Source organism: Scyliorhinus canicula, chromosome 3 (genome assembly GCF_902713615.1).
Source record: "Scyliorhinus canicula chromosome 3, sScyCan1.1, whole genome shotgun sequence".
Taxonomy (NCBI): domain Eukaryota; kingdom Metazoa; phylum Chordata; class Chondrichthyes; order Carcharhiniformes; family Scyliorhinidae; genus Scyliorhinus; species Scyliorhinus canicula.
In genome coordinates this window covers 130502654-130528471 of record NC_052148.1, presented here as the reverse complement: position 1 = coordinate 130528471, position 25818 = coordinate 130502654, and the positions used below count along the sequence as shown (strand labels likewise).

At 42.0% G+C, this 25818-nt stretch overlaps 1 protein-coding gene across 4 annotated transcripts in view; it reads right to left on the bottom strand.

Annotated features, from left to right (window-relative positions):
* Positions 1–25818, bottom strand: part of atp8a1 (ATPase phospholipid transporting 8A1) — a 433224-nt gene that overhangs the window by 197635 nt on the left and 209771 nt on the right. For all 4 annotated transcript variants that reach the window (XM_038791303.1, XM_038791304.1, XM_038791307.1 and 1 more), the window contains 2 exons: positions 11730–11812; positions 9480–9529 (listed from right to left, as the gene is read on the bottom strand). In XM_038791303.1, the coding sequence (XP_038647231.1) occupies positions 9480–9529; positions 11730–11812 (133 nt within the window). The remainder of the gene's footprint in view (positions 1–9479; positions 9530–11729; positions 11813–25818) is intronic.

Sequence of the window (25818 nt, the reverse complement as noted above, 5' to 3'; positions counted from 1 at the left end):
AAAAAAACATTGAAAATTGGTGAGTGAAGTTAAAGGAATTGATAAGTGAGGATATTGGAGAAGGAGGATATTAGAGAAATAGTACGGAGCTAATCAAAACACAAATAGGATTCCAGTAATACAGAAGTGTGGAGGTAGGAATGAAAATACACCTTGTTAGATAGATATACGGAGTTTGAAGCATAGAATCTTGTGCAATGAATTGCAGGACTAAATGTTTCTTAATTAGTTAAAATAAGGGATGGCATGGTGGCACAGTGGTTAGAACTGCTGTCTCACAGTGCCAGGGACCCGGCTTCAATTGTGGCCTTGGGTGACTGTGTGGAGTTTGCAAGTTCTCCCAATGTCTGCGTGGGTTTCTTCCGCGTGCTTTCCTCCTACAGTCCGAAGTCATGCAGGTTAGGTGAATTAGCCATGATCAATACATGGTGTTACAGGGATAAGGTGGAGAGTGGGCCTACATTGGTTGCTCCTTTGGAGGGTTGGTGCAGATGCGATGAGCCAAATGGCCTCCTTCTGCAATCTCGGGATTCTATGGAATGAAATGCAACAGAAGCAGAATTTGAATCCACAGGAAAATCTTTTCCCAAGTCTGGATCAGAATCTGCAGAGTTGAAATATTTTAGCTTTAATGAGCTTCAACCAATTACTAAACAGTCCTTTTTTTCTTATACTTTCTTCTTCCCATATGCAAGGTAATTCCCCTTTCACATTTTTGGGTATTTCTTCAAGTATACTGGACTTGGAGTGAGGATTTATTTGATTGGAAAATGAGAACCACTTTACCGACATGTATAATTTTGGTTTAATAAATATCACACGGCTTGCTGAAGAAGTTTGTTTTTGTGGAGCTTTTCCAAAGATGACATCCTCTCATGTTAATTTCATCCTTCCATCCTTAAATGGTTGTTGTGCTGTCCTACTGAACAGAGCAGATGGAACACCTTTTTCCAAGTTTCACTATGATGTTCCAAAATAGGTAATTTGTTAGGTACTGTGCAACAGTCTCATCCTTGGATTTTCCTTCTTTTATGAGGAAAGAGTCATACACCTGTTCTTTATCCCATAATAAAATGGTTAATTTGGCAAAATCAGAACAGAACAGTCCTGGATGCAAACCCATGCCCGAGGGTCCCACTGTAGCAACATGTTAATTGTAGAATGAAACAATCAGCCAGCTTGGTTTTGTGATTTTAATTTAGCAATTAAACATAGCTAAAGCTATCTTCAATGATGACATAGATAAAAAGTCCCTTTAGTGTCGAATCCAAATAAATACTGTTTTCAAACAATGCTTTCAATCTCGATATTGCTGTTCTCCTAAACCATCAGCTGTAAACCAAACAGTGTAGTCCATTTATCTTCTGGCTATTGAAGGAAGTACTAAGTCATGGTAAAAATATGGAATTCCTAGTCTTCCTTTTCATGACTGGAATATGAGGAAGTATGTGGTACAGCTCTATTGTTGTGGGTGGGCAAGCACATTATTTGCTGTTTATTGTATCTAGTTCATAATTTCAGTCTTTGTCCAGGGCTAATTATTACCTACAGTGGGAGTACAAGAGTGGGTGCCTAATTTAGTACATGCTACTTTCCAATGTAATTTTTAATGTAAGTTAATTAAGAAGCTTCAAATACACTTGTAACTTACACAAGTTCCATATAATGTTTATTCATTTCCATAAAGACAAATTAAGTTTAAGAAATTTAAATTTAAGCATATGAACTCAGCTGCATTTTGCAGCACCAGTTCTCTATTTGTAAAGCATTATGGAGGAGCAGAAGAAACCGGAAAATCAAAAGGCCATGAACCAGAAACTCAAGGAACTAGGAGACGGGCAATCAGGACCCTCTGCTCTTCAATGCAACGTCAAATAGCATCTGATACCGCAGTTACACAGATTCCAACGCCTCAGCAAGGAACTATGCATGTGCAGAATGCAGTCCACGGCTGCAACCATGTGGCCCTGAGGCAGCGCTTGCATCAGTGTGCAGAGATTTCTTGGTCCACTAGATACTGGGGATAAGTTTAGAAAGAGGCTAATGTGGAATGTGTGTTTCAAAAGGCTAAAAAAGGACAGCTACAGACCCATTAGTCTTAATTAAATCCAATGTAAAATATACAAGTATTTATTCTTGGTGTACACTTCAGGATTATCTGTACAATAATAATCTAGCAAATGTCAAGATTCATGGGGTCAGAAGGGAATAAACTGATTAAATAGTTTGTCAGAAATGTCAAAAAGTTGAATGTCCAAATGGATTGTGCTAAGTCCACAACATGCCGTACCTAGACTTTTGGTATGCATTTAACGTAAATTGCACACATAAGACTATTAATTAAATTGAAAATTGTGGGAAGCTGGAATAATCTAGGGTAGGATTACAAAATTAACTGAAACACAGAAATAACAGGGTACTTTATTACAAGAGTCACATTTGGGTGGCAGCATATAGAGCATTCACTGAATGGAATGTCCAAGGCCGAGTGGGGCTGTTTCTAATTTATAACAACAACAAACACAGAAACCCAATGAAATTTGATCACATTTCCAGAGAACACCAAATCAGAAAGGGCAGTGGAATCAGAACAGACAGCTCAGATATTACCAAAGCAAGCTGAACAAAATATTTACATCGGCAGAATAACAGATGATAATGATTATAGACACTTAAGGTACTGTATATAGGAAGGACGAATATTCCATGAATGGCATTCCATTTAGTTAAGAAAACCAAAGGACATCCATTAGTCTAGAGGCAATAGTAAACACGGCCAACCGATCCAGAATAATCAACAAAGCCAATAGGTTGTTGAATGACAGTCAAAACAGCAAAACACAAGTCAGATGAAGTTTATAAAAGTGAAAAATATTGATGAAAAAAATAAGCTTTTTGTCTTGCAGGTATCAGAGCGCTTCGCAAGAATAACAATACAAGGGAAAACATTGATTTGTAGAAGTAAGTACTGGTTAGTTAGCAAGTAGAGACTGATTGGTAGATGTATTGCCATAGAACATAGAACATTACAGCGCATTACAGGCCCTTCGGCCCTCGATGTTGCACCGTCCTGTGAAACCCTTCTAAAGTCCCTCTACACTATTCCCTTATCGTCCATATGCCTATCCAATGACCATTTGAATGCGTTTAGTGTTGACGAGTCCACTACTGTTGCAGGCAGGGCATTCCATGCCCTTACTACTCTGAGTAAAGAACCTACCTCTGACATCTGTCCTATATCTATCTCCCCTCAATTTAAAGCTATGTCCCCTCGTGCTGGACATCACCATCCGAGGAAAAAGGCTCTCGATGTCCACCCTATCTAATCCTCTGATCATTTTGTATGCCTCAATTAAGTCCCCTCTTAACCTTCTTCTCTCTAACGAAAACAGCCTCAAGTCCTTCAGCCTTTCCTCATATGATCTTCCCTCCATACCAGGCAACATTCTTGTAAATCTCCTCTGTACCCTTTCCAATACTTCCACATCCTTCCTATAATGTGGCGACCAGAACTGCACACAATACTCCAAATGCGGCCGCACCAGAGTTTTGTACAACTGCAACATGACCTCATGGCTCCGAAACTCAATTCCTCTACCAATAAAAGCTAACACACCGTACGCCTTCTTAACAACCCTCTCAACCTGGGTGGCAACTTTCAGGGATCTGTGGACATGGACACCGTGATTTCTCTGCTCATCCACACTACCAAGAATCTTACCGTTAGCCCAGTACTCTGTCTTCCTGTTATTCCTTCCAAAATGAATCACCTCACACTTTTCTGCATTAAACTCCATTTGCCACCCGTCAGCCCAGCTCTGCAGCTTATCTATGTCCCTCTGTAACTTGTAACATCCTTCTGCACTGTCCACAACTCCACCGACTTTAGTGTCATCTGCAAATTTACTCACCCATCCTTCTACGCCCTCCTCCAGGTCATTTATAAAAATGACAAACAGCAACGGCCCCAAAACAGATCCTTGTGGTACACCACTAGTAACTGGACACCAGTCAGAGCATTTCCCATCAACCACCACTCTTTTGTCTTCTATCAGCTAGCCAATTTCTGATCCAAACTGCTAAATCACCCTGAATCCCATGCCTCTGTATTTTCTGCAATAGCCTACCGTGGGGAACCTTATCAAACGCTTTACTGAAATCCATATACACCACATCAACTGCTTTACCCTCATCCACATGTTTGGTCACCTTCTCGAAGAACTCAATGGAGGTTTGTGAGGCACGACCTACCCTTCACAAAACCATGTTGACTATCTCTAATCAAATTATTCCTTTCCAGATGATTATGCATCCTATCTCTTATAAACCTTTCCAAGACTTTTCCCACAACAGAAGGCTCACTGGTCTATAGTTACCAGGGTTATCTCTACTCCCCTTCTTGTACAAGGGGACATTTGCTATCCTCCAGTCCTCTGGCACTATTCCTGTAGACAAAGATGACTTAAAGATCAAAGCCAAAGGCTCAGCAATCTCCTCCCTAGCTTCCCAGAGAATCCTAGGATAAATCCCATCCGGCCCAGGGGACTTATCTATTTTCACACTTTCCAGAATCACTAACACCTCCTCCTTATGAACCTCAAGCCCTTCTAGTCCAGTAGCCTGTATCTCAGTATTCTCCTCGACAATTGTGTCTTTTTCCTGTGTGAATACTCACGAAAAATACTCATTTAGCACCTCTCCTATCTCCTCGGACTCTACGCACAACTTCCCACTACTGTCCTTGACTGGCCCTACTCTTACCTTAGTCATTCTTTTATTCCTGACATACCTATGGAAAGATTTAGAGTTATCCTTGATCCTACCTGCCAAAGACTTCTCATGTCCTCGCTTGGCTCTTCTTAGCTCTCTCTTTAGAGTCTTGCTAGCTAACTTGTAACTCTCAAGCGACCCAACCGAACCATCACGTCTCATCTTCCCAGAAGCCTCCTTCTTCCTCTTGACAAGTGTTTCAACTGCTTTAGTAACCCATGGTTAATACACCAGGTGACTAACAGTTAACTGTTGAGCATTGCTTAAAATTTAAACCAGGCAGTTTGACCGTGGTTGGTCAAGGCATTGACCCGAGGAATGAGTCAGCAAATAGCTGTCACTGATTTTTTTAGCCGAAACAGGCACATTATGCAAAGAATGGGGCCTGCGTATTAATGTATGTATATTAATATAAATTGTTTTCATAGAATTCTTACAGCGCAGAAGGAGGCCATTTGGCCTATCTTGCCTGCACCAACCGTCTGAAAGAGCACCATACTCAGGCCCACGCTCCCACCCTGTCCCCGTAACCCCACCTCATCTTTTTGGACACGAAGGGGCAATTTAACGTGGCCAATTCACCTTTGCTGTACATCTTTGGACTGTGGGAGGAAGCCAGAGTACCCAGAGGAAATCCATGCAGAATTGGTGAGAGCAGGCAAACGCCACACACAGTCACCAGAGACTGGAATTGAACCCGGGTCTCTGGTGCTGTGAGGCAGCAGTGCTAACCACCGTGCTACCTTATCAGTTCACGATGAAAAGCTTCAACATGTCTTTTTTTTCCCAGCAATACTCAAGTTCTGTATTAACATACAATCTGACCAACTTTGTATGTCAGATATTGCATTACATTTAGTCACCAAAGCAGAAGGAAGGCATTTAATTATTGGACACAAATACAGAAAATAGCTACATGTGTGTTCGTGATGTTTGAAGATTTAAATCACCAAGAAAAGATTTGAGAAACTTGGGCTTTTTGAACTTAAGGTGTATTGAATGTGATATATCAAGTATAACCAATAGTATGAAAAAGGTAAATGCAGAAAATTACTTTAACACAAAGGGCCACAAATTAAAACTAGCAATAGGCAATCTTGAAATTATTAATCACATATAGATTGATTAATACATGGATAGTAATTACACCCCCCCCCCAATATCACCACTCTATAACTTATGCACATCTCTGCAATTTCCCACAGATTTTCTCCTTTAAAGTCTACTAATATCATCATATGAACACAAGAAATAGAAGAGTAGGCAATGCAGCCATTTGGCCTAATGAGCCTGCTCCGCCTGTCAATAAGATCATGGCTGATTTCCCTGTCCCCCATAACCGTTTATCCTTTATCAATCAAAAAATACATTCAAGTTTGAGTTGGCCCAGCCTCCACTGCTTGCCGAGGGAGAAAACTTCAAACACCACCGACCCTCAAAAGAAGAAATGCCTCATCATTCTGTCCTTGTCCCCTTCACAGACATCTCCTCTGTCCAACACTACAATGTCTTCCATAATTACATCAGATGTATTGCAGAAGAACATAAAATTTGTTTTAAACTGATTAAAGTCAGAATTATTATCGGTGGATATATTAGGTTGTCTCCAAAATCTTCAACCCTAAGCTCAGTGTTGACTTCCAGCACATGACTTGTTACAATCTCATTTTGGTAGAAAAGGGGTTTCGAGATGGCCAGTATAGGGCTGCTTTCACTCAGAAAGATAAGGAAAATGATCTAGAAAATTCCAAGAATCTCCATCTGGTCACGCATGTGAGATAGCCGAACAGCTGTATTCACTCCCACAACAGACCTGGGGCGAGATTCTCCCAATGGACGGCTTAGTGCCGATGCCGGAGGAAAAACGGGAGTGTTTTACTCCGGTCGGCGCACGTTCCGGGACCCTATTCTGCGGCCCACAGGGGGCTAGGACCGCCGCCGCTCCAGCTACCGATCCTGGCCTCACAGGGTCTGCGCATGCGCAGTCGGGCCGGTCCCAACTAGTGCATGCGCAGTTGCCTTCTTCCCCACAGCGGCCCCAACACCAAATGGCGCAGGGCTGCAGGAGCCGGTGCGGAGGAAAGGAGACCGGGGGGGGCAGAGAAGCCAGCCTGCCGCTTGGTGGGTCCCGATCGGGGGCAAGGCCACTACAGAGGCCCCCCCCCCCCCCAATCAGGCCGCCCCCGGACCCTTCAACGCGGAGTTCCGGCCGGCTCAGAGGAAGTCAGAACGCCACCGGCGGGACTCGGCTTTTTGTTGACAGCCACTCAGCCCATCCAGCCCGGAGATTCGGCACACCGGCCCATGTCGGCCCAGGCCAGAGAATTGCGTCCCAGCGTTGGGGCGGCGTGGCGCAATTCACGCGGCGCCACACCGTTCTCCGACCCGGCGAGGGGGGGGGTCGGAGAATTCTGCCCAAGGTGTTAAACTGAGACTGCAATTCTCTAGTGCATGTAGAATTGCCACGTTGCTTTTCAAAGCAAAGCAGAGGAACTCGTCTCTATTTTCACCTCCATCACGAGAGCACACTCACTGCAGTTTATATGACCTTGTTGCGCATAAAGTGGCTGCCACGTTTCTCTGCACAAAAATAGTGACCACATTCCAGAAGTTCTGAACTAATTGCAAAGCAATTAGAAGCACCAGCAATAACATCGGAGAGTCTTTTCCTTCCTATTTGTCTTTTGTTATTTCCAGGATATTAGTACAACTATTTTGGGTTACCAATACTCATATGAAAGCATTCGGGGAAAACAAAGTTGATACATGCATGTCTACAAATTTGCAGCTAAGGTAACAAACTGAAATACTGTCATGTTAATTAACTGACAGTTCACCCACTCACCTCAACCTTAGACACCTTTGCCCCCAAGCAATATTGAATTTCTTATGGCCACTCATTTAAGCACAATCTGGCCTTTACCCTCACCACACTGTTCAGCAGTATAGCTTTCAGTTACTCTTTACGGGCAGCACAGGAGCACAGTGGCGAGCACAGTTGCTTCACAGCTCCAGGGTCCCAGGTTCGATTCGCGGTTTGGCTCATTGTCAGTGCAGAGTCTGCAGGTTCTCCCCGTGTCTGTGTGGGTTTCCTCCGGGTGCTCCGGTTTTCTCCAACAGTCCAAAGATGTGCAGGTGAGGTGGACTGACTGTGCTAAATTGCCCTTAGTGTCCAAAAAAGGTTGGTGGGGTTACGGAGTTACAGGGATGGGGTGGTGGCATGGGCATAGTCCCTTTCCAAATGCCGATGCAGACTCGATGGGCCGAATGGCCTCCTTCTACACTGTAAATTCTATGATTCTATGATTATAATGGCATTAGGATCGTTATTTTCAAGATGAAACATGTAACGCATAATAGCCATAAATATTATAGCTGAAGCAGTACTCATTGCTCATCTCTAATTACCCTACGGGCATTATAAAGTGACTATAATCACATATAGGCCAGGCTACACAAGGGCAGCAGGTTGTCTTCCTGATTCCCTGAACCAATTTTGTTTTTAATGGTCATTTTTTTCAGATGCCTGTTAGTGTCTTCATTTAGTTATCCTCCTTGAAGTTATAAGCTTCTTCCAAAACTTGGGTATGGAGTTCATCTCTTTTGCTCACAGCTGTGACTCTGAGCTGCATTTAGATTGTGCAACCTGAACACAAGTAGCACAATTTTCCAGAAAGCATAGGGATTGTTTAGTCAGCTATACTGATAGGATATTTTTCCTCATCTTCTGACAAGTAGCTTTTCTTCAAATAATTTACAAAAACAGGAGGAAAAGTTTCAAATGTTTTACTTCATTTTTGCGAGTTTATAATAAAATGGAACCTGTGCATGTGTAAATATAAGTTTGTTCTGTGTGAGATAAAAACACTAATGGTTTTATTATGGTTCAGTTGTAGTCTTGGACTTGTATGCTATGATGTATATGAAACTCATGAAGGGCAGAGAACTGGGAAGATACAGAGCAAGTGCATATTCTTCATTTAACGTTGCTGAAATTTTAAACATACCCAAGGAGAATCTTATGACCAATTAATTACGCATCCATTATTGACAGACGGGACCAAGACTAATGGAGTACACCCATGAGGTTCGAATTTCAAACACCGATGAAATGGGGTGGGAGAGAAAGATAAACATCTCAAAAGAAAAGGGGAAGAGAAGTAGAATAGATGGGAGATGGTGAGGTAGTGGCAATGTCACTGGATCAGGGATCCTGCAGTCCAGGCTAATGCTCTAGGATATTGATGCAAAGCTAGTCAGAGTAATGGTGACTGTGAAACTATCATTGATTGTTGTGAAAACCCATCTGGTTTGCTAATGTCCTTGAGAGAAGATAATCAGCCATCCTAACCTGGTCTGGCCTAAATGTGACTCCAGACCCGCAGCAAGTAGTTGACTTTTAACCGCCTTCTGACATGACCAAAGAAATCAGTTCAATGGCAATTAGGGATAGGCATTAATGTCGGCCTTGTCAGTAATGACCATGTCCCATGAGAGAATAAAAAAAGGGCCAAAATAGAAGCAAAAATGTAAAATGTTTGGGATAGACGCACAAGAGAAAGCAGAAGCAGAAGAAAGGCAGATAAAAATAGCATTAAAATGCCATTAGGGAGCCGCGTAGGACAGTGACCATGTTCTCTGGCTTAACATTTGCAATGCTGCAGAAAATCAACTAGCTTAACTTTAAAATCATTTAAGTGAATATTTACCTCGTGAACTCAAGGACATTGAGCAGTTCATATTTTTCTTCTTGCCCAAACTAGAATAGAAGAAAAGATTTATTACATCACCAAACAAAACCCATTGATCTGTGCTTTTCTCTCCAAATACTATTAAGAGAAAAAGGATAGACAGTGACACAGTTAAAGGGAAAACAAAAGCAAAATATTTTTCATTGATTTTGGTTTAGTGTCATTCTGATAAATATTGGAGCAAACAGACAGTTCCTTTTAAAGCTGTCAATCAGAATCTATATTTTGTGTGGTATTTTTGCTCTTGGCACCAGCACACCTCAACAAGGGTTAGATCACAAGCAAAATTTACCCAATTGCAAAAATTGTAACCTCAAGTGAATCATGTTAAATTACCTATTATACGTATGAATTACCTTATTTCTTGAGTAGTATAACACTCAAATTATCTTATTATGTCAGAACCGACAAACAATACATTATTTTTGAAATGCACTGACTTGTTTTGGTAAATACAGCAGCCACACTAAGTCAGCATCGCTCAACAAACAGAAATGAATAGTCAGTTAATGGAGTTTAGAGTCGACTTTAGAATGCTGGCTATGTCAAGGAAAAGTTGTTGCTCTGCTTATACGAAGAATTTTAATGTCATACAAGAGTAAATTTTCTGAATTCATGCCAGTGGCAAGTAACTTAACCTGCCACTCACATAATGGATGAAAAATCACATGCAGCGCAGTTGCCATTTACCAAAATGGGTAGGTGGAGAGAGATGGCACTCATCATCAGCAAGGATTCAGAAAACACGTCTTCTAAAACATTCTGTGATTAACTGTTGTTGTGCTTTGCCACTCTGAAATCTGCAGAGGTTTGTGAGCCAAGATTCTGGAACGGGAAGGGGGGGGGGGGGGGGGGGGGGGGGGGCAACTGCATTGTCAGAAAAATCAGAACCAGGCCTTTCAGGTGTGAAATTAGCAAACAATTCTTCATTACTTGGCAGATGTTTGGAACTCTTTCAAAAACAGAAACTGAAGCCATATCAGTTACTAATTTTAAAACCGAGATTCTGCACTGTAAAATTTATGATTCTATGATACTTAGATTTTTGTTAGCCAAAGATATTGAGAGATTATAGGGAAAATGTAGGTATATGGAGTTAGGATACAAATAGGTCACAGTCTCATTGAATGGTGGAACAGGGTTGAGGGACTAACTGGCATACCCTGCACCCATGGGTTTAAGTGCTACCAACTGGACAAAGCTAACACATAGCTCAAAAGTAATTCAGTCTCTATGTCCAAGTAAATATGTTATTGTTCAAACTGAGGGCACTGAAGAAGCCAGCACTGTACCTTTCTATGTTTGGTGGTGTTTGGTGGCATGCAAGAGTCAGGAGAGTCATAGTGTGTTCCCTACCCTCACTGCATATACAGGTGTTATTCTTCCATTCTTGCAAAAGCAGGTTTCAGAAATCCACTAAGTTAATATAAAGAGGAAGGCACACAACCGAGAACAAGATTCTCAATTGTGGCAAAATCTGAGATTTGCACACAGAATCTCCTAACAAAATTTAATGGAACTTCTACATACAACTCAGGATCTGGTAATTCAGGATGGCCATTTTTAATAGGCAGGTAGATGAATCAAAGTTAAACACTCACAAGCATTAGGCAATGTCAGCAATAAATAAATAAATCTGGGACAAAGATATATTGAATAAAGCACTTTACTGCTTCAGGAAAGACCATATACTGCCATCGATATCCCTCCTACAAAATATGTGCATAATGCAATAAATGAGTGAAGGTCTGACATATCATGGATCTCTGTGCTTTTCCATTAGAGAACCACATGCAACTGATTGGAAAATCTGTCATCTCAGTTGGATAGCTTCAAGAGCTTCAATAATTAAAGCAACCTTAATCTGAGTAGTTTTTTAACATGGAGATTCAGTAAGAAAGGTGAGCTATTTCTCCTTTGAACCAAAAGTTATTACCTGTCTTTTGTTCTTCTTCCCCAGGGTAGCAAATTAATTTTTAAGAACTGAGCTAATGGAGAACCTTGTGGAATTTTATTTAGATTCAATATGAAATAACAAATGCCAGCATTTTACAACACGATGGCACCTTATTCACAACACCACCCTTCCTTGCTGGGAATTTAAAAAAGAATCCTGTGCATCCTTTCAAAATGAACAGAATTGCTTCTAGCCAAGGAAACAAAGCTTAAACCCAAGAAATCATTGGACTTCAAGTTTGATGTACTTACAGCTTCTATAATAACTGAATTTGGGGTTCGCCCACTGAAGACAAAGCCCAACTGCTTTGCTGCTCTCACCAACGCTCCTTCATCTATAAAACAAAATTGGTACCAACGTCATTTTGTCCATAAGCAATAATACAGAAATGTTACAGAAGTGGTTTCTACAGTGCACCATAATCAGTAATTTTAGGATACCACAATTCTCCTCAGTTTCAATAAACTTCAAACAAGTTAGGTGTGCCTATTTATGCACCCTATCAACCACAAAATGTCGCTTTCGTGTACAGAAAGGACCTGGCAGGAAATGTTCAACAATGATAATTTAATTGAAGGAATAGTTTCCTTATCAGTCTTCGAACCCTAGAGAAATCTGTCAAAAAAAGTACGATTCCAGAACACTGAATCGATTTGCTTAAGACAGAGAAAATAGGAATTCTGCTGAACTACACTTTGACTCAGAATTAAGGATTTCTTAACAAGAATTGGGTGTAATGCTCCATGCATCTTCATTTTCATTATAAAAAGCACTGTGAATTTGACTTTGACCCGCTTTCACAAATTTCTGCATTTGGCTGTCTTGGTCTGCTGAATTCTCAAAGATGTGCGTCTTGGACCAAGTTCTGATGAAAGATTATCAACCTGAAATGTTAGCTTTGTCTCTCTCTTTGCAGAAGTTGCCTGATGTGCTGAGTGCTTCTAGTATTTTCTGTTTTTGCCTTGCATCCTTTCTGCATTCATTAACAGATATTCCATGAAACACAAACAGTTGTTGGATAATGAGCAAAATAATGCGTTCATGTAATACACTATGTTACAGAGTTCTCCATACCCACCTCTTGAAAACAGTACAATATGTTCTCAACATCAACACGCTAAACTGCGAGAAACAATCCCAAGGAAGAAAAAAATGGGTGCAAAAGTCACCTTAAGAACATCCCTACATATCAGAGGGAATGAAGAAGTCAGAATTCAGGGTATTTACTTTCTCGCAGTTTGGAATAATATTGGATATACTGTATGGGTCAGCAGATCCAGGGGTTTGTGAAGCAGAAAATAAAATATTGAGCATTAGCTGTGAGGGCTTTCCCATGAAGCAGCATACACTCACTTCACTAAACTTATAGGCTATCTGATAATACAAAGTCAGAGTTGATACTAATTGTGTAAACATATTATACACCTGTAGAAATAAAAGTGAGTATAGCAAAAGGGAGTTAAGGAAAGTTAATTTGAAAAGCATGATTAAAGGAAAGAGAATAATTGAGGAGATAGTTTATGAAAATTAAAATGTGTACTATGCAGAAGTTTATTTCTCTTGGAAAGAGGTATCAAATTTGTGTCTCCCCACACCCAGCATTCATTCCCGATAGCCGTGCATTTTTTCTTTTTCATGCCGATACCCAAATCCTTTTGGAAAAGATGGCTAAAATCTGCTAAACTATAACTGGAACAAGAAAGGGCAAAAATGAAATAAGACAAAAAATAGTTACATTTGGTGTTATGAATTTTAAATTTTATGCGAGGGCATCAACTACATGCTGGCTCATAGAGAAAATGAAGATTAGCATTGAAGTGATGATTATAAATTGATATTTTAATATTGATAAAACAATTCTAGATGGAATACATTATGAATATTTCCGATAATTAGTGCAAAATTAAACTGAAGAGGTGTCTGAAAATGTTCAGTTAATTAGACTCAGAAAAATGGAAAATAAATCATGATGCTTTGTCGGCAAAAAGACAAATGTAATGTTGAAAATGATGGACTTGTTAATCTCTTGAGTGTGGCAGGCATGCAATTTATACAAAAGAGTCAACTTAAGTGCATTTGCCAATAATTCTGAGTGACACAAGCATGAGGGGGTAGGCTTGCCTCATTAATTCCTCAAAGAAAATTACTTAAAATTCAGAGTTGGTAGGTAATATTAAACTTGGACTATAAATTAGCTAAATAATAGGAAATCAAGAGTGATGGATCACAAGAAATCCCACTGGGCTGTTGTAATGAACAGAATACCATCAGTGTTAGATCTAGTCTTCTCCTGTTAATTTGATTTATAAATGATCTTGTCAAAAGCAATAAAGCAGCATATTTATGATTCGAGCAAATGCAAAGTGATGTGGGATGTTCAGAAGTCTGTTATTTTTCCAAATTTGGCACTGAGCAGATGGTTTATCAATGGCAATTAATTGCGATATTTAGGCTAGAATGTGTGTATGTTAAAGTAGCAAATAAACAGTATGTTGCTCAATTTTTAAATGACACAAAAGTTGCAAGTGCAGTAAAGAATGAAGATAGTAGCAAAATACTGAAGATGTTGGAAATCTGAAATAAGAACAAAAATGCTGGAAATACTCAGCAGGTGAGGCAGCATCTGTGGAGAGAATCAGAGTTAATGCCTCAAGCTAATGACCTGTCATCAGTAGTAGATAGTAATTAATGTCAAGACATCATAAGCAGGCAGTGGAATAGGTGGACATCTCACAAATGAAATTAAATACCGAGAAGTGTGCTGTGATACATTTCAGTAGGGAAAATAAAGAGGAAAACACATACTGACTGGTACAATTTTAATGTAGTGCAAGCACTTAAGAGACTCCACTTGTGTACAAATTGTTGCAGTTAAAAGAACACAGGGATTCTGGACTGTTAAAATAGCGGTCTGGAGTACAAAATCCAGTAAGTTACCTATTGAAAATATTGTTGCTGTAGTGATATTCAGATATCATTATACATGATCAATGTATGTAAATGTAGTACAGTCATTTCAACATTAGATGGCTCACAGTCAAATGCTATAAGAACTGGATTCCCGCCTTTTCTAAGTCACATGATGATGTGATTCAGATCAGTGAACAAGCAAGACATAGAATAGCTAGAGTGAGAGAAATTAGAACTAGTTTGTTATAATAGTGTATAGTTAATAGTTATCTGTATTGTACTTTATTTTTTTATTGTTAGTTTAGTATTGAGTAAAAGGACTCAGTTTATTATTTTATTACTCATTAAATAGCTCATCTTTCAATAAGGCGACTATTGGTCATTTTATCATCCTGGTGGTTTCAAGAGTAATATATATATTTTAGATAAAGTCATTATTTAAAATATAACAGTTGCCAAAGCTGGATAATGCGAACAAACCATTCTATTGAAAGGATATGAAGCCTTTGGAGAGTGTACAGAAAAAGGTTTAATAGAATGAACAAAGAACAAAGAAAATTACAGCACAGGAACAGGCCCTTCAGCCCTCCGAGCCTGCGCCGATCCAAATCCTTTATCTAAACCGGTCTCCTAATTTCCAAGGTCTACTTCCCTTTGTTCCCCGCCCGTTCACATATCTGTCTAGATGCATCTTAAATGATGCTATCATGCCTGCCTCTACCACCTCCGCTGGCAAAGCGTTCCAGGCACCCACCACCCTCTGCGTAAAAAACTTTCCACGTACATCTCCCTTAAACTTTCCCCCTCTCACCTTGAAATCGTGACCACTTATAATTGACACCCCCACTCTTGGAAAAAGCTTGTTGCTATCCACCCTGTCCATACCTTATTAACTTAAAAGTTGCTGTTTGGTCTATAAGAAGGTGAATTTTGAATCAGCTTTAAACAAGGTTCTACTTGGACTTACTTGCAGCTGGAGCTTGTTAATTAGTTAATTGCATTAGGCCAGTTTTTAGAAGCTAGAGTCACAGTATAAATAGGGGCTAGATACAGTGCAGACTTTGTTTGCACTGAGTGCTGAGCTTGTGGCATTTGAGTGCTACAGTGAGAGTTTGGTGACTGAGGGAGTATAAGGGTTATTTAAAGTCTAGTATTTCTTTTATTTAGTTAATTGACTTAAAAGTTGCTGTTTGGTCTATAAGAAGGTGAATTTTGAATCAGCTTTAAACAAGGTTCTACTTGGACTTACTTGCAGCTGGAGCTTGTTAATTAGTTAATTGCATTAGGCCAGTTTTTAGAAGCTAGAGTCACAGTATAAATAGGGGCTAGATACAGTGCAGACTTTGTTTGCACTGAGTGCTGAGCTTGTGGCATTTGAGTGCTACAGTGAGAGTTTGGTGACTGAGGGAGTATAAGGGTTATTTAAAGTCTAGTATTTCTTTTATTTAGTTAATTGACTTAAAAGTTGCTGTTTGGTCTATAAGAAGGTGAATTTTGAATCAGCTTTAAACAAGGTTCTACTTGGACTTACTTGCAGCTGGAGCTTGTTAATTAGTTAATTGCATTAGGCCAGTTTTTAGAAGCTAGAGTCACAGTATAAATAGGGGCTAGATACAGTGCAGACTTTGTTTGCACTGAGTGCTGAGCTTGTGGCATTTGAGTGCTACAGTGAGAGTTTGGTGACTGAGGGAGTAGAAGGGTTATTTAAAGTCTAGTATTTCTTTTATTTAGTTAATTGACTTAAAAGTTGCTGTTTGGTCTATAAGAAGGTGAATTTTGAATCAGCTTTAAACAAGGTTCTACTTGGACTTACTTGCAGCTGGAGCTGGTTAATTAGTTAATTGCATTAGGCCAGTTTTTAGAAGCTAGAGTCACAGTATAAATAGGGGCTAGATACAGTGCAGACTTTGTTTGCACTGAGTGCTGAGCTTGTGGCATTTGAGTGCTACAGTGAGAGTTTGGTGACTGAGGGAGTATAAGGGTTATTTAAAGTCTAGTATTTCTTTTATTTAGTTAATTGACTTAAAAGTTGCTGTTTGGTATATAAGAAGGTGAATTTTGAATCAGCTTTAAACAAGGTTCTACTTGGACTTACTTGCAGCTGGAGCTTGTTAATTAGTTAATTGCATTAGGCCAGTTTTTAGAAGCTAGAGTCACAGTATAAATAGGGGCTAGATACAGTGCAGACTTTGTTTGCACTGAGTGCTGAGCTTGTGGCATTTGAGTGCTACAGTGAGAGTTTGGTGACTGAGGGAGTATAAGGGTTATTTAAAGTCTAGTATTTCTTTTATTTAGTTAATTGACTTAAAAGTTGCTGTTTGGTCTATAAGAAGGTGAATTTTGAATCAGCTTTAAACAAGGTTCTACTTGGACTTACTTGCAGCTGGAGCTTGTTAATTAGTTAATTGCATTAGGCCAGTTTTTAGAAGCTAGAGTCACAGTATAAATAGGGGCTAGATACAGTGCAGACTTTGTTTGCACTGAGTGCTGAGCTTGTGGCATTTGAGTGCTACAGTGAGAGTTTGGTGACTGAGGGAGTATAAGGGTTATTTAAAGTCTAGTATTTCTTTTATTTAGTTAATTGACTTAAAAGTTGCTGTTTGGTCTATAAGAAGGTGAATTTTGAATCAGCTTTAAACAAGGTTCTACTTGGACTTACTTGCAGCTGGAGCTTGTTAATTAGTTAATTGCATTAGGCCAGTTTTTAGAAGCTAGAGTCACAGTATAAATAGGGGCTAGATACAGTGCAGACTTTGTTTGCACTGAGTGCTGAGCTTGTGGCATTTGAGTGCTACAGTGAGAGTTTGGTGACTGAGGGAGTTAGGTGAGGAGGGAGTAAGGTACTCTTTTCATTTAATTTCCTATATTTATCAAAGAGCGTGAAGGGAACCAGGAGTTTAGAGTACAGCTGACTGGGAGCAGAGTCGGAGGGCGGAGGTCCAGTTGGTCCACAGGGCAGCTAATTCTGTAAAGTAAGAGGGGATGGAGGCTAGGGCAGTTGCATGCTCCTCCTGTAGGATGTGGGTGGTGAGGGATACCACTGGTGTCCCCGCTGACTATACCTGCGGGAAGTGCACCCAACTCCAGCTCCTCAGAGACCGTGTTAAGGTACTGGAGCTGGAGCTGGATGAACTTCGGATCATCCGGGAGGCAGAGGGGGTCATAGAGAAGAGTTACAGGGAGGTAGCCACACCAAAGGTACTGGACAAGAGTAGCTGGGTTACAGTCAGGGGAAAGAAAACTAACAGGCAGACAGTGCAGGGATCCCTCGTGGCCATTCCCCTTCAAAACAAGTATACCGTTTTGGATGCTGTTGGGGGGGATGACCTACCGGGGGAAGGCCCCAGCGGCCAGGTCTCTGGCACTGAGTCTGGCTCTGGGGCTCAGAAGGGAAGGGGGGAGCATAGAAAAGCAATAGTAATAGGAGATTCAATGGTTAGGGGAATAGATAGGAGATTCTGTGGTCGCGAGCGAGACTCCCGAAAGGTATGTTGCCTCCCGGGTGCCAGGGCCAGGGATGTCTCTGATCGTGTCTTCAGGATCCTGAAGGGGGAGGGTGAGCAGCCAGAAGTCGTGGTGCACATTGGTACCAACGATGTAGGTAGGAAAAAGGGTGTGGAGGTAATAAACAAGTTTAGGGAGTTAGGCTGGAAGTTAAGGGCCAGGACAGACAGAGTTGTCATCTCTGGTTTGTTGCCGGTGCCACGTGATAGCGAGGCTAGGAATAGGGAGAGAGTGCAGTTGAACACGTGGCTGCAGGAATGGTGTAGGAGGGAGGGCTTCAGGTATTTGGATAATTGGAGCGCATTCTGGGGAAGGTGGGACCTGTACAAGCAGGACGGGTTGCATCTGAACCAGAGGGGCACCAATATCCTGGGGGGGAGGTTTTCTAGTACTCTTCGGGAGGGTTTAAACTAATTTGGCAGGGGAATGGGAACCGGAACTGTAGTCCAGCAACTAAGGTAGACGATAGTCAGGACGCCAAAGCACGTAGTGATGCAGTGGGGAAGGTAACAATGACAAAGGAGAGTACTTGCAGGCAAGGAGATGGGTTGAAGTGTGTATACTTTAATGCAAGAAGCATCAGGAATAAGGTGGGTGAACTTAATGCATGGATCGGTACTTGGGACTACGATGTGGTGGCCATCACGGAAACTTGGATAGAAGAGGGGCAGAAATGGTTGTTGGAGGTCCCTGGTTATAGATGTTTCAACAAGATTAGGGAGGATGGTAAAAGAGGTGGGGGGGGTGGCATTGTTAATTAGAGATAGTATAACAGCTGCAGAAAGGCAGTTCGAGGGGGATCTGCCTACTGAGGTAATATGGGTTGAAGTTAGAAATAGGAAAGGAGCAGTCACCTTGTTGGGAGTGTTCTATAGGCCCCCCAATAGCAGCAGAGATGTGGAGGAACAGATTGGGAAACAGATTCTGGAAAGGTGCAGAAGTCACAGGGTAGTAGTCATGGGCGACTTCAACTTCCCAAACATTGAGTGGAAACTCTTTAGATCAAATAGTTTGGATGGGGTAGTGTTTGTGCAGTGTGTCCAGGAAGCTTTTCTAACACAGTATGTAGATTGTCCGACCAGAGGGGAGGCCATATTGGATTTAGTACTTGGTAATGAACCAGGGCAGGTGATAGATTTGTTAGTGGGGGAGCATTTTGGAGGTAGTGACCACAATTCTGTGACTTTCACTTTAGTAATGGAGAGGGATAGGTGCGTGCAACAGGGCAAGGTTTACAATTGGGGGAAGGGTAAATACAATGCTGTCAGACAAGAATTGAAGTGCAGAAGTTGGGAACATAGGCTGTCAGGGAAGGACACAAGTGAAATGTGGAACTTGTTCAAGGATCAGGTACTGCGTGTCTTTGATATGTATGTCCCTGTCAGGCAGGGAAGAGATGGTCGAGTGAGGGAACCATGGTTGACAAGAGAGGTTGAATGTCTTGTTAAGAGGAAGAAGGAGACTTATGTAAGGCTGAAGAAACAAGGTTCAGACAGGGCGCTGGAGGGATACAAGATAGCCAGGAGGGAACTGAAGAAAGGGATTAGGAGAGCTAAGAGAGGGCATGAAAAATCTTTGGCGGGTAGGATCAAGGAAAACCCCAAGGCCTTTTACACATACGTGAGAAATATGAGAATGACTAGAGTGAGAGTAGGTCCGATTAAGGACAGTAGCGGGAGATTGTGTATTGAGTCTGAAGAGATAGGAGAGGTCTTGAACAAGTATTTTTCTTCAGTATTTACAAATGAGAGGGGCCATATTGTTGGAGAGGACAGCGTGAAGCAGACTGATAAGCTTGAGGAGATACTTGTCAGGAAGGAAGATGTGTTGCGCGTTTTGAAAAACTTGAGGATAGACAAGTCCCCCGGGCCTGACGGGATATATCCAAGGATTCTATGGGAAGCAAGAAATGAAATTGCAGAGCCGTTGGCAATGATCTTTTCGTCCTCGCTGTCAACAGGTGTGGTACCAGAGGATTGGAGAGTGGCGAATGTCGTGCCCCTGTTCAAAAAAGGGAATAGGGATAACCCTGGGAATTACAGGCCAGTTAGTCTTACTTCGGTGGTAGGCAAAGTAATGGAAAGGGTACTGAGGGATAGGATTTCTGAGCATCTGGAAAGGCATTGCTTGATTAGGGATAGTCAGCACGGATTTGTGAGGGGTAGGTCTTGCCTTACAAGTCTTATTGAATTCTTTGAGGAGGTGACCAAGCATGTGGATGAAGGTAAAGCAGTGGATGTAGTGTACATGGATTTTAGTAAGGCATTTGATAAGGTTCCCCATGGTAGGCTTATGCAGAAAGTAAGGAGGCATGGGATAGTGGGAAATTTGGCCAGTTGGATAACAAACTGGCTAACCGATAGAAGACAGAGAGTTGTGGTGGATGGCAAATATTCAGCCTGGAGCCCAGTTATCAGTGGCGTACCGCAGGGATCAGTTCTGGGTCCTCTGCTGTTTGTGATTTTCATTAACGACTTGGATGAGGGAGTGGAAGGGTGGGTCAGTAAATTTGCAGATGATACGAAGATTGGTGGAGTTGTGGATAGTGAGGAGGGCTGTTGTCGGCTTCAAAGAGACATAGATAGAATGCAGAGCTGGGCTGAGAAGTGGCAGATGGAGTTAAACCCTGACAAGTGTGAGGTTGTCCATTTTGGAAGGACAAATCTGAATGCGGAATACAGGGTTAATGGTAGGGTTCTTGGCAATGTGGAGGAGCAGAGAGATCTTGGGGTCTATGTTCATTGTTCTTTGAAAGTTGCCACTCAAGTGGATAGAGCTGTGAAGAAGGCCTATGGTGTGCTAGCGTTCATTAGCAGAGGGATTGAATTTAAGAGCCGTGAGGTGATGATGCAGCTGTACAAAACCTTGGTCAGGCCACATTTGGAGTACTGTGTGCAGTTCTGGTCACCTCATTTTAGGAAGGATGTGGAAGCTTTGGAAAAGGTGCAGAGGAGATTTACCAGGATGTTGCCTGGAATGGAGAGTAGGTCATACGAGGAAAGATTGAGGGTGCTGGGCCTTTTCTCATTGGAACGGAGAAGGATGAGGGGCGACTTGATAGAGGTTTATAAGATGATCAGGGGAATAGATAGAGTAGATAGTCAGAGACTTTTTCCCCGGGTGGAACACACCATTACAAGGGGACATAAATTTAAGATAAATGGTGGAAGATATAGAGGGGATGTCAGAGGTAGGTTCTTTACCCAGAGAGTAGTGGGGGCATGGAATGCACTGCCTGTGGTAGTAGTTGAGTCGGAAAATTTATGGACCTTCAAACGGCTATTGGATAGGTACTTGGATTAGGGTAGAATAAGGGAGTGTAGGTTAACTTCTTAAGGGCAGCACGGTAGCATTGTGGATAGCACAATTGCTTCACAGCTCCAGGGTCCCAAGTTCGATTTCGACTTGGGTCGCTGTCTGTGTGGAGTCTGCACATCCTCCCCGTGACTGCGTGGGTTTCCTCCGGGTACTCCGGTTTCCTCCCACGGTCCAAAGATGTGCAGGTTGGGTGGATTGGCCATGACAAATTGTCCAAAATTCTATGATTAACCTAGGACAAAAGTTCAGCGCAACATCGTGGGCCGAAGGGCCTGTTCTGTGCTGTATTTCTCTATCTCTACCTCTCAATTTTGTAGACCTCAATCAGGTCCTCCCTCAACCTCTGTCTTTCCAACGAAAACAATCCTAATCTACTCAACCTTTCTTCATAGCTAGCACCCTCCATACCAGGCAACATCCTGGTGAACCTCCTCTGCACCCTCTCTAAAGCATCCACATCCTTCTGGTAATGTGGCGACCAGAACTGCACGCAGTATTCCAAATGTGGCCTAACGAAAGTCCTATACAACTGTAACATGACCTGCCGACTCTTGTACTCAATGCCCCGTCCGATGAAGGCAAGCATGGTTCCAGGAATGAGGATAGACAGGATAGACAGGATAGACTAAAACGCAATAACTCGATGTTTTGTTAACTACTTTATCTGCATTATCTTCCAATCTCCTTTAGAATCACATAAGAATACAGAATAGAAGTTCTATTTATGAATGACGAATGCACAGTTTCTCTATTCACCCCCACCCCAGTGCGCATGAGAATAATAGGCAAAAATAAGGTTGTCTATTCCCCAATCATCTATTTCTCTTAAGTGCCTATTATGGTTGAAGTGCGTCTACTTCAATGCAAGGAGCATCCGGAATAAGGTAGGTGAACTTGGAGTGTGGATTGGTACTTGGGACTACGATGTTGTGGCCATTACAGAGACATGGTTAGAACAGGGACAGGAATGGTTGTTGGAAGTTCCGGGGTATAGATGTTTCCGTAAGAGTAGGGAAGATGGAGGAGTAGCATTGTTAATCAAGGATAACAACTGCAGAAAGGCAGTTCAAAGGGGATCTGCCTACTGAGGTAATATGGGCCAAAGTTAGAAATAGGAAAGGAGAGGTCACATTGTTAGGCGTTTTCTATAGGCCCCCAAATAGGAATAGAGATATGGGGGAAGAAATTGCAAAACAGATTATGGATAGGTGTGGAGGTCTCAGGGTAGTTGTCATGGGTGACTTTAACTTTCCAAATATTGATTGGAACCTCTATAGGTCGAACAGTTCAGATGGGGCAGTTTTTCTACAGTGTGTGCAGGAGGGTTTCCTGATACAATATGTGGATAGGCCGACAAGAGGGGGGACCACATTGGATTTGTTACTGGGTAATGAACTGGACCAAGTGTTAGATTTGTTTGTGGAAGAGCACTTTGGAGATAGTGACCACAATTCGGTGTCTTTCACTATTGCAATGGAGCGGGATAGGGCCATACGCCAGGGCAAGGTTTATAATTGGGGGAGGGGTAATTATGATGCGATTAGGCAAGAATTGGGAGCATAAGATGGGAACAGAAACTGTCAGGGAAAGGCACAAATGGAAAGTGGAGCTTGTTCAAGGAACAAATACTGTCTGTCCTTGATAGTATGTCCCTGTCAGGCAGGGAGAAAATGGCAGTGTGAGGGAACCATGGATCACAAAAGAGGTTGAATGTCTTGTCAAGAGGAAAGTGGAAGAGTATGTAAGGATGAGAAAGCAAGGTTCAGTTGGGTCGCTTGAAGGTTACAAGGTAACAAGGAATGAGCTAAGAAAAGGGCTTAAGAGAGCTAAGAGGGGGCATGAGAAGTCCTTGGCGGGTTGGATCAAGGAAAACCCCCAAGGCTTTTTACTCTTATGTCAGAAATAAAAGAATGACCAGGGTGAGGGTAGGGCCGGTCAGGGACAGTAGTGCATGGAGTCAGAAGAAATAGGAGAGGCGTTGAATAAATACTTTTCTTCAGTGTTCACGAAGGGGAGGGGCCATGTTTTTGAGGATGAGCGTGTGATACAGGCGGGTACGCTGGAGGAGGTAGATGTTCTGAGGAAGGATATATCCGCAATTTTGAAAACAATTGACAAAAAAGTTGACAAGTTCCCTGGGCCAGATGGGATATATCCAAGGATTCTTTGGGAGGCAAGGGATGAGATTGCAGAGCCTTTGGCTTTGATCTTTGGGTCCTCACTGTCCTCGGGGATAGTGCCAGAGGACTGGAGAGTGGCGAATGTTGTTCCTCTGTTCAAGAAAGGGAATAGGAATGACCCTGGTAATTATAGGCCAGTTAGTCTTACTTCAGTGGTCGGTAAGTTAATGGAAAAGGTCCTGAAGGATAGTATTTATGACCATTTGGAAAGATGCAGCTTAATCCAGGACAGTCAACACGGATTCGTGAAGGGGAAGTCTTGCCTCACAAATTTGATTGAATTCTTTGAGGAGGTAACTAAGTGTGTAGATGAAGGTAGAGCAGTTGATGTCGTATACATGGAGTTTAGTAAGGCATTTGATAAGGTTCCCCATGGTCGGCTTATGAAGAAAGTAAGGAGGTATAGGATAGAGGGAAATTTGGCCAATTGGATAAGTAACTGGCTATCACATTGAAGACAGAGGGTGGCGGTGGATGGAACATTTTCAGACTGGGTACCAGTTACCAGCGGAGTACCACAGGGATCAGTGCTGGGTCCTCTGCTATTTGTGATTTTTATCAATGATTTGGAGGAGGGGTCTGAAGGATGAGTCAGTAAATTTGCTGATGACACCAAGATTGGTGGAGTAGTGGATGAGGTGGAGGGCTGTTGTAGGCTGCAAAGAGACATTGACAGGATGCAGAGCTGGGCCAAAAAATGGCAATGGAGTTTAACCCTGATAAGTGCAAGGTGATTCATTTTGGTAGAAAAAATTTGAATGCGGATTACAGGGTCAATGGCAGGGTTCTGAGGAATGTGGAGGAACAGAGAGATCCTGGGGTTCATGTCCACAGATCTCTGAAGGTTGCCACTCAAGTGGATAGAGCCGTGAAGAAGGCTTAGTGTGTTAGCATTTATTAACAGGGGGCTTGAGTTTAAGAGCCGCGGGGTTATGCTGCAACTACACATGACCCTGGTGAGACCACATTTGGAGTAGTGTGTGCAGTTCTGGTCACCTCATTATAGGAAGGATGTTGAAGCATTGGAAAGGGTGCAAAGGAGATTTACCAGAATGCTCCCTGGTTTGCAGGATAGGTCTTATGAGGAAAGGTTGAGGGAGCTAGGCCTTTTCTCTTTGGAGTGGAGGAGGATGAGAGGCGACTTAATAGAGGTATATAAGATGATGAGGGGGATAGATAGAGTGGACGTTCAGAGACTATTTCCTCGGGTGGATGTAGCTGTTACAAGGGGGCATAAGTATAAGGTTCAGGGTGGGAAATATAGGAGGGATGTCTGAGGTAGGTTCTTTACTCAGAGAGTGGTTAGGGTGTGGAATGGACTGCCTGCTGTGATAGTGGAGTCGGACACTTCAGGAACTTTCAAGCGGTTATTGGATAGGCACATGGAGCACACCAGATTGACAGGGAATGGAATAGCTTGATCTTGATTTCGGACAATGCGCGACACAACATCAAGGGCCGAAGGGCCTGTTCTGTGCTGTACTGCTCTATGTTCTATTTCTTCCCTTCATCTTCACCTTGAGCTTTCTCAGCATCCACGCTGCTCTGGAATTATTTGTCCTACCTTTTCCCTTCACTGGAACATATCTTTACATTGCCTGTGGTACGGTGGCCCATTGTTCAGCCACTATTTTTTCTGCCAACATCTGATTCCAACTCACTCGACTCTCGATGAATTCTCAATCCATTGAAGTTGGCTTTCACCAAATTAATTATCCATGTTCTAGATTGCTCCTTGTTCTTTTCCATGACCAACCTTAACCTAATAATAATGGTCACAGTCCCCTAAATTCTCTCCCACTGATATTTGATCCACTTGGGACAAATTATTCCTCGGAAACAGGTCTAAGAGCGCCTGCCCTCAGTTGGACTGGACATTTACTGCTGCAGAAAATTATCTTGAACGCAGGAACTCTCACTGCTCTTGTCCTTTTGCACTATTCCTACCTAGTTATGTATTTGGATAATTGAAGTTCCCCATTATATTTACTCTATAATTCTCATACTTCTCTGTAGTTTCTTTGCAAATTTGTTTATCTACATTTTTTCCAGTGGTTGGTGGTCTATATACAAAACCATAAGATGTAGGAGCAGAATTAGGCCACTCCACCCATTGAGTCTGCTCTGCCATTCAATCATGGCTGATATTTTTCTCATCTCCATTCTCCTGCCGTCTTCCCATAACTCTTGATCCCATTATTAATCAAGGGGATACAACATCAATCGATGTTATGCACAATTTTAATTCCTTACCTCTTGCCAAAGAGATCCCTTTCCTGGCCCCTCTGGAACATTCGCTCTCTCAGTCCTGTAATGTCATTTTTAATCAATACTGCCACTCCCCCACCCTTTTCTTCCTTTCCTGTCACTTAGTGTGTTCACATACAGGTACAACAACCCCAATTTAGATATTACTTTCCTCCTTACT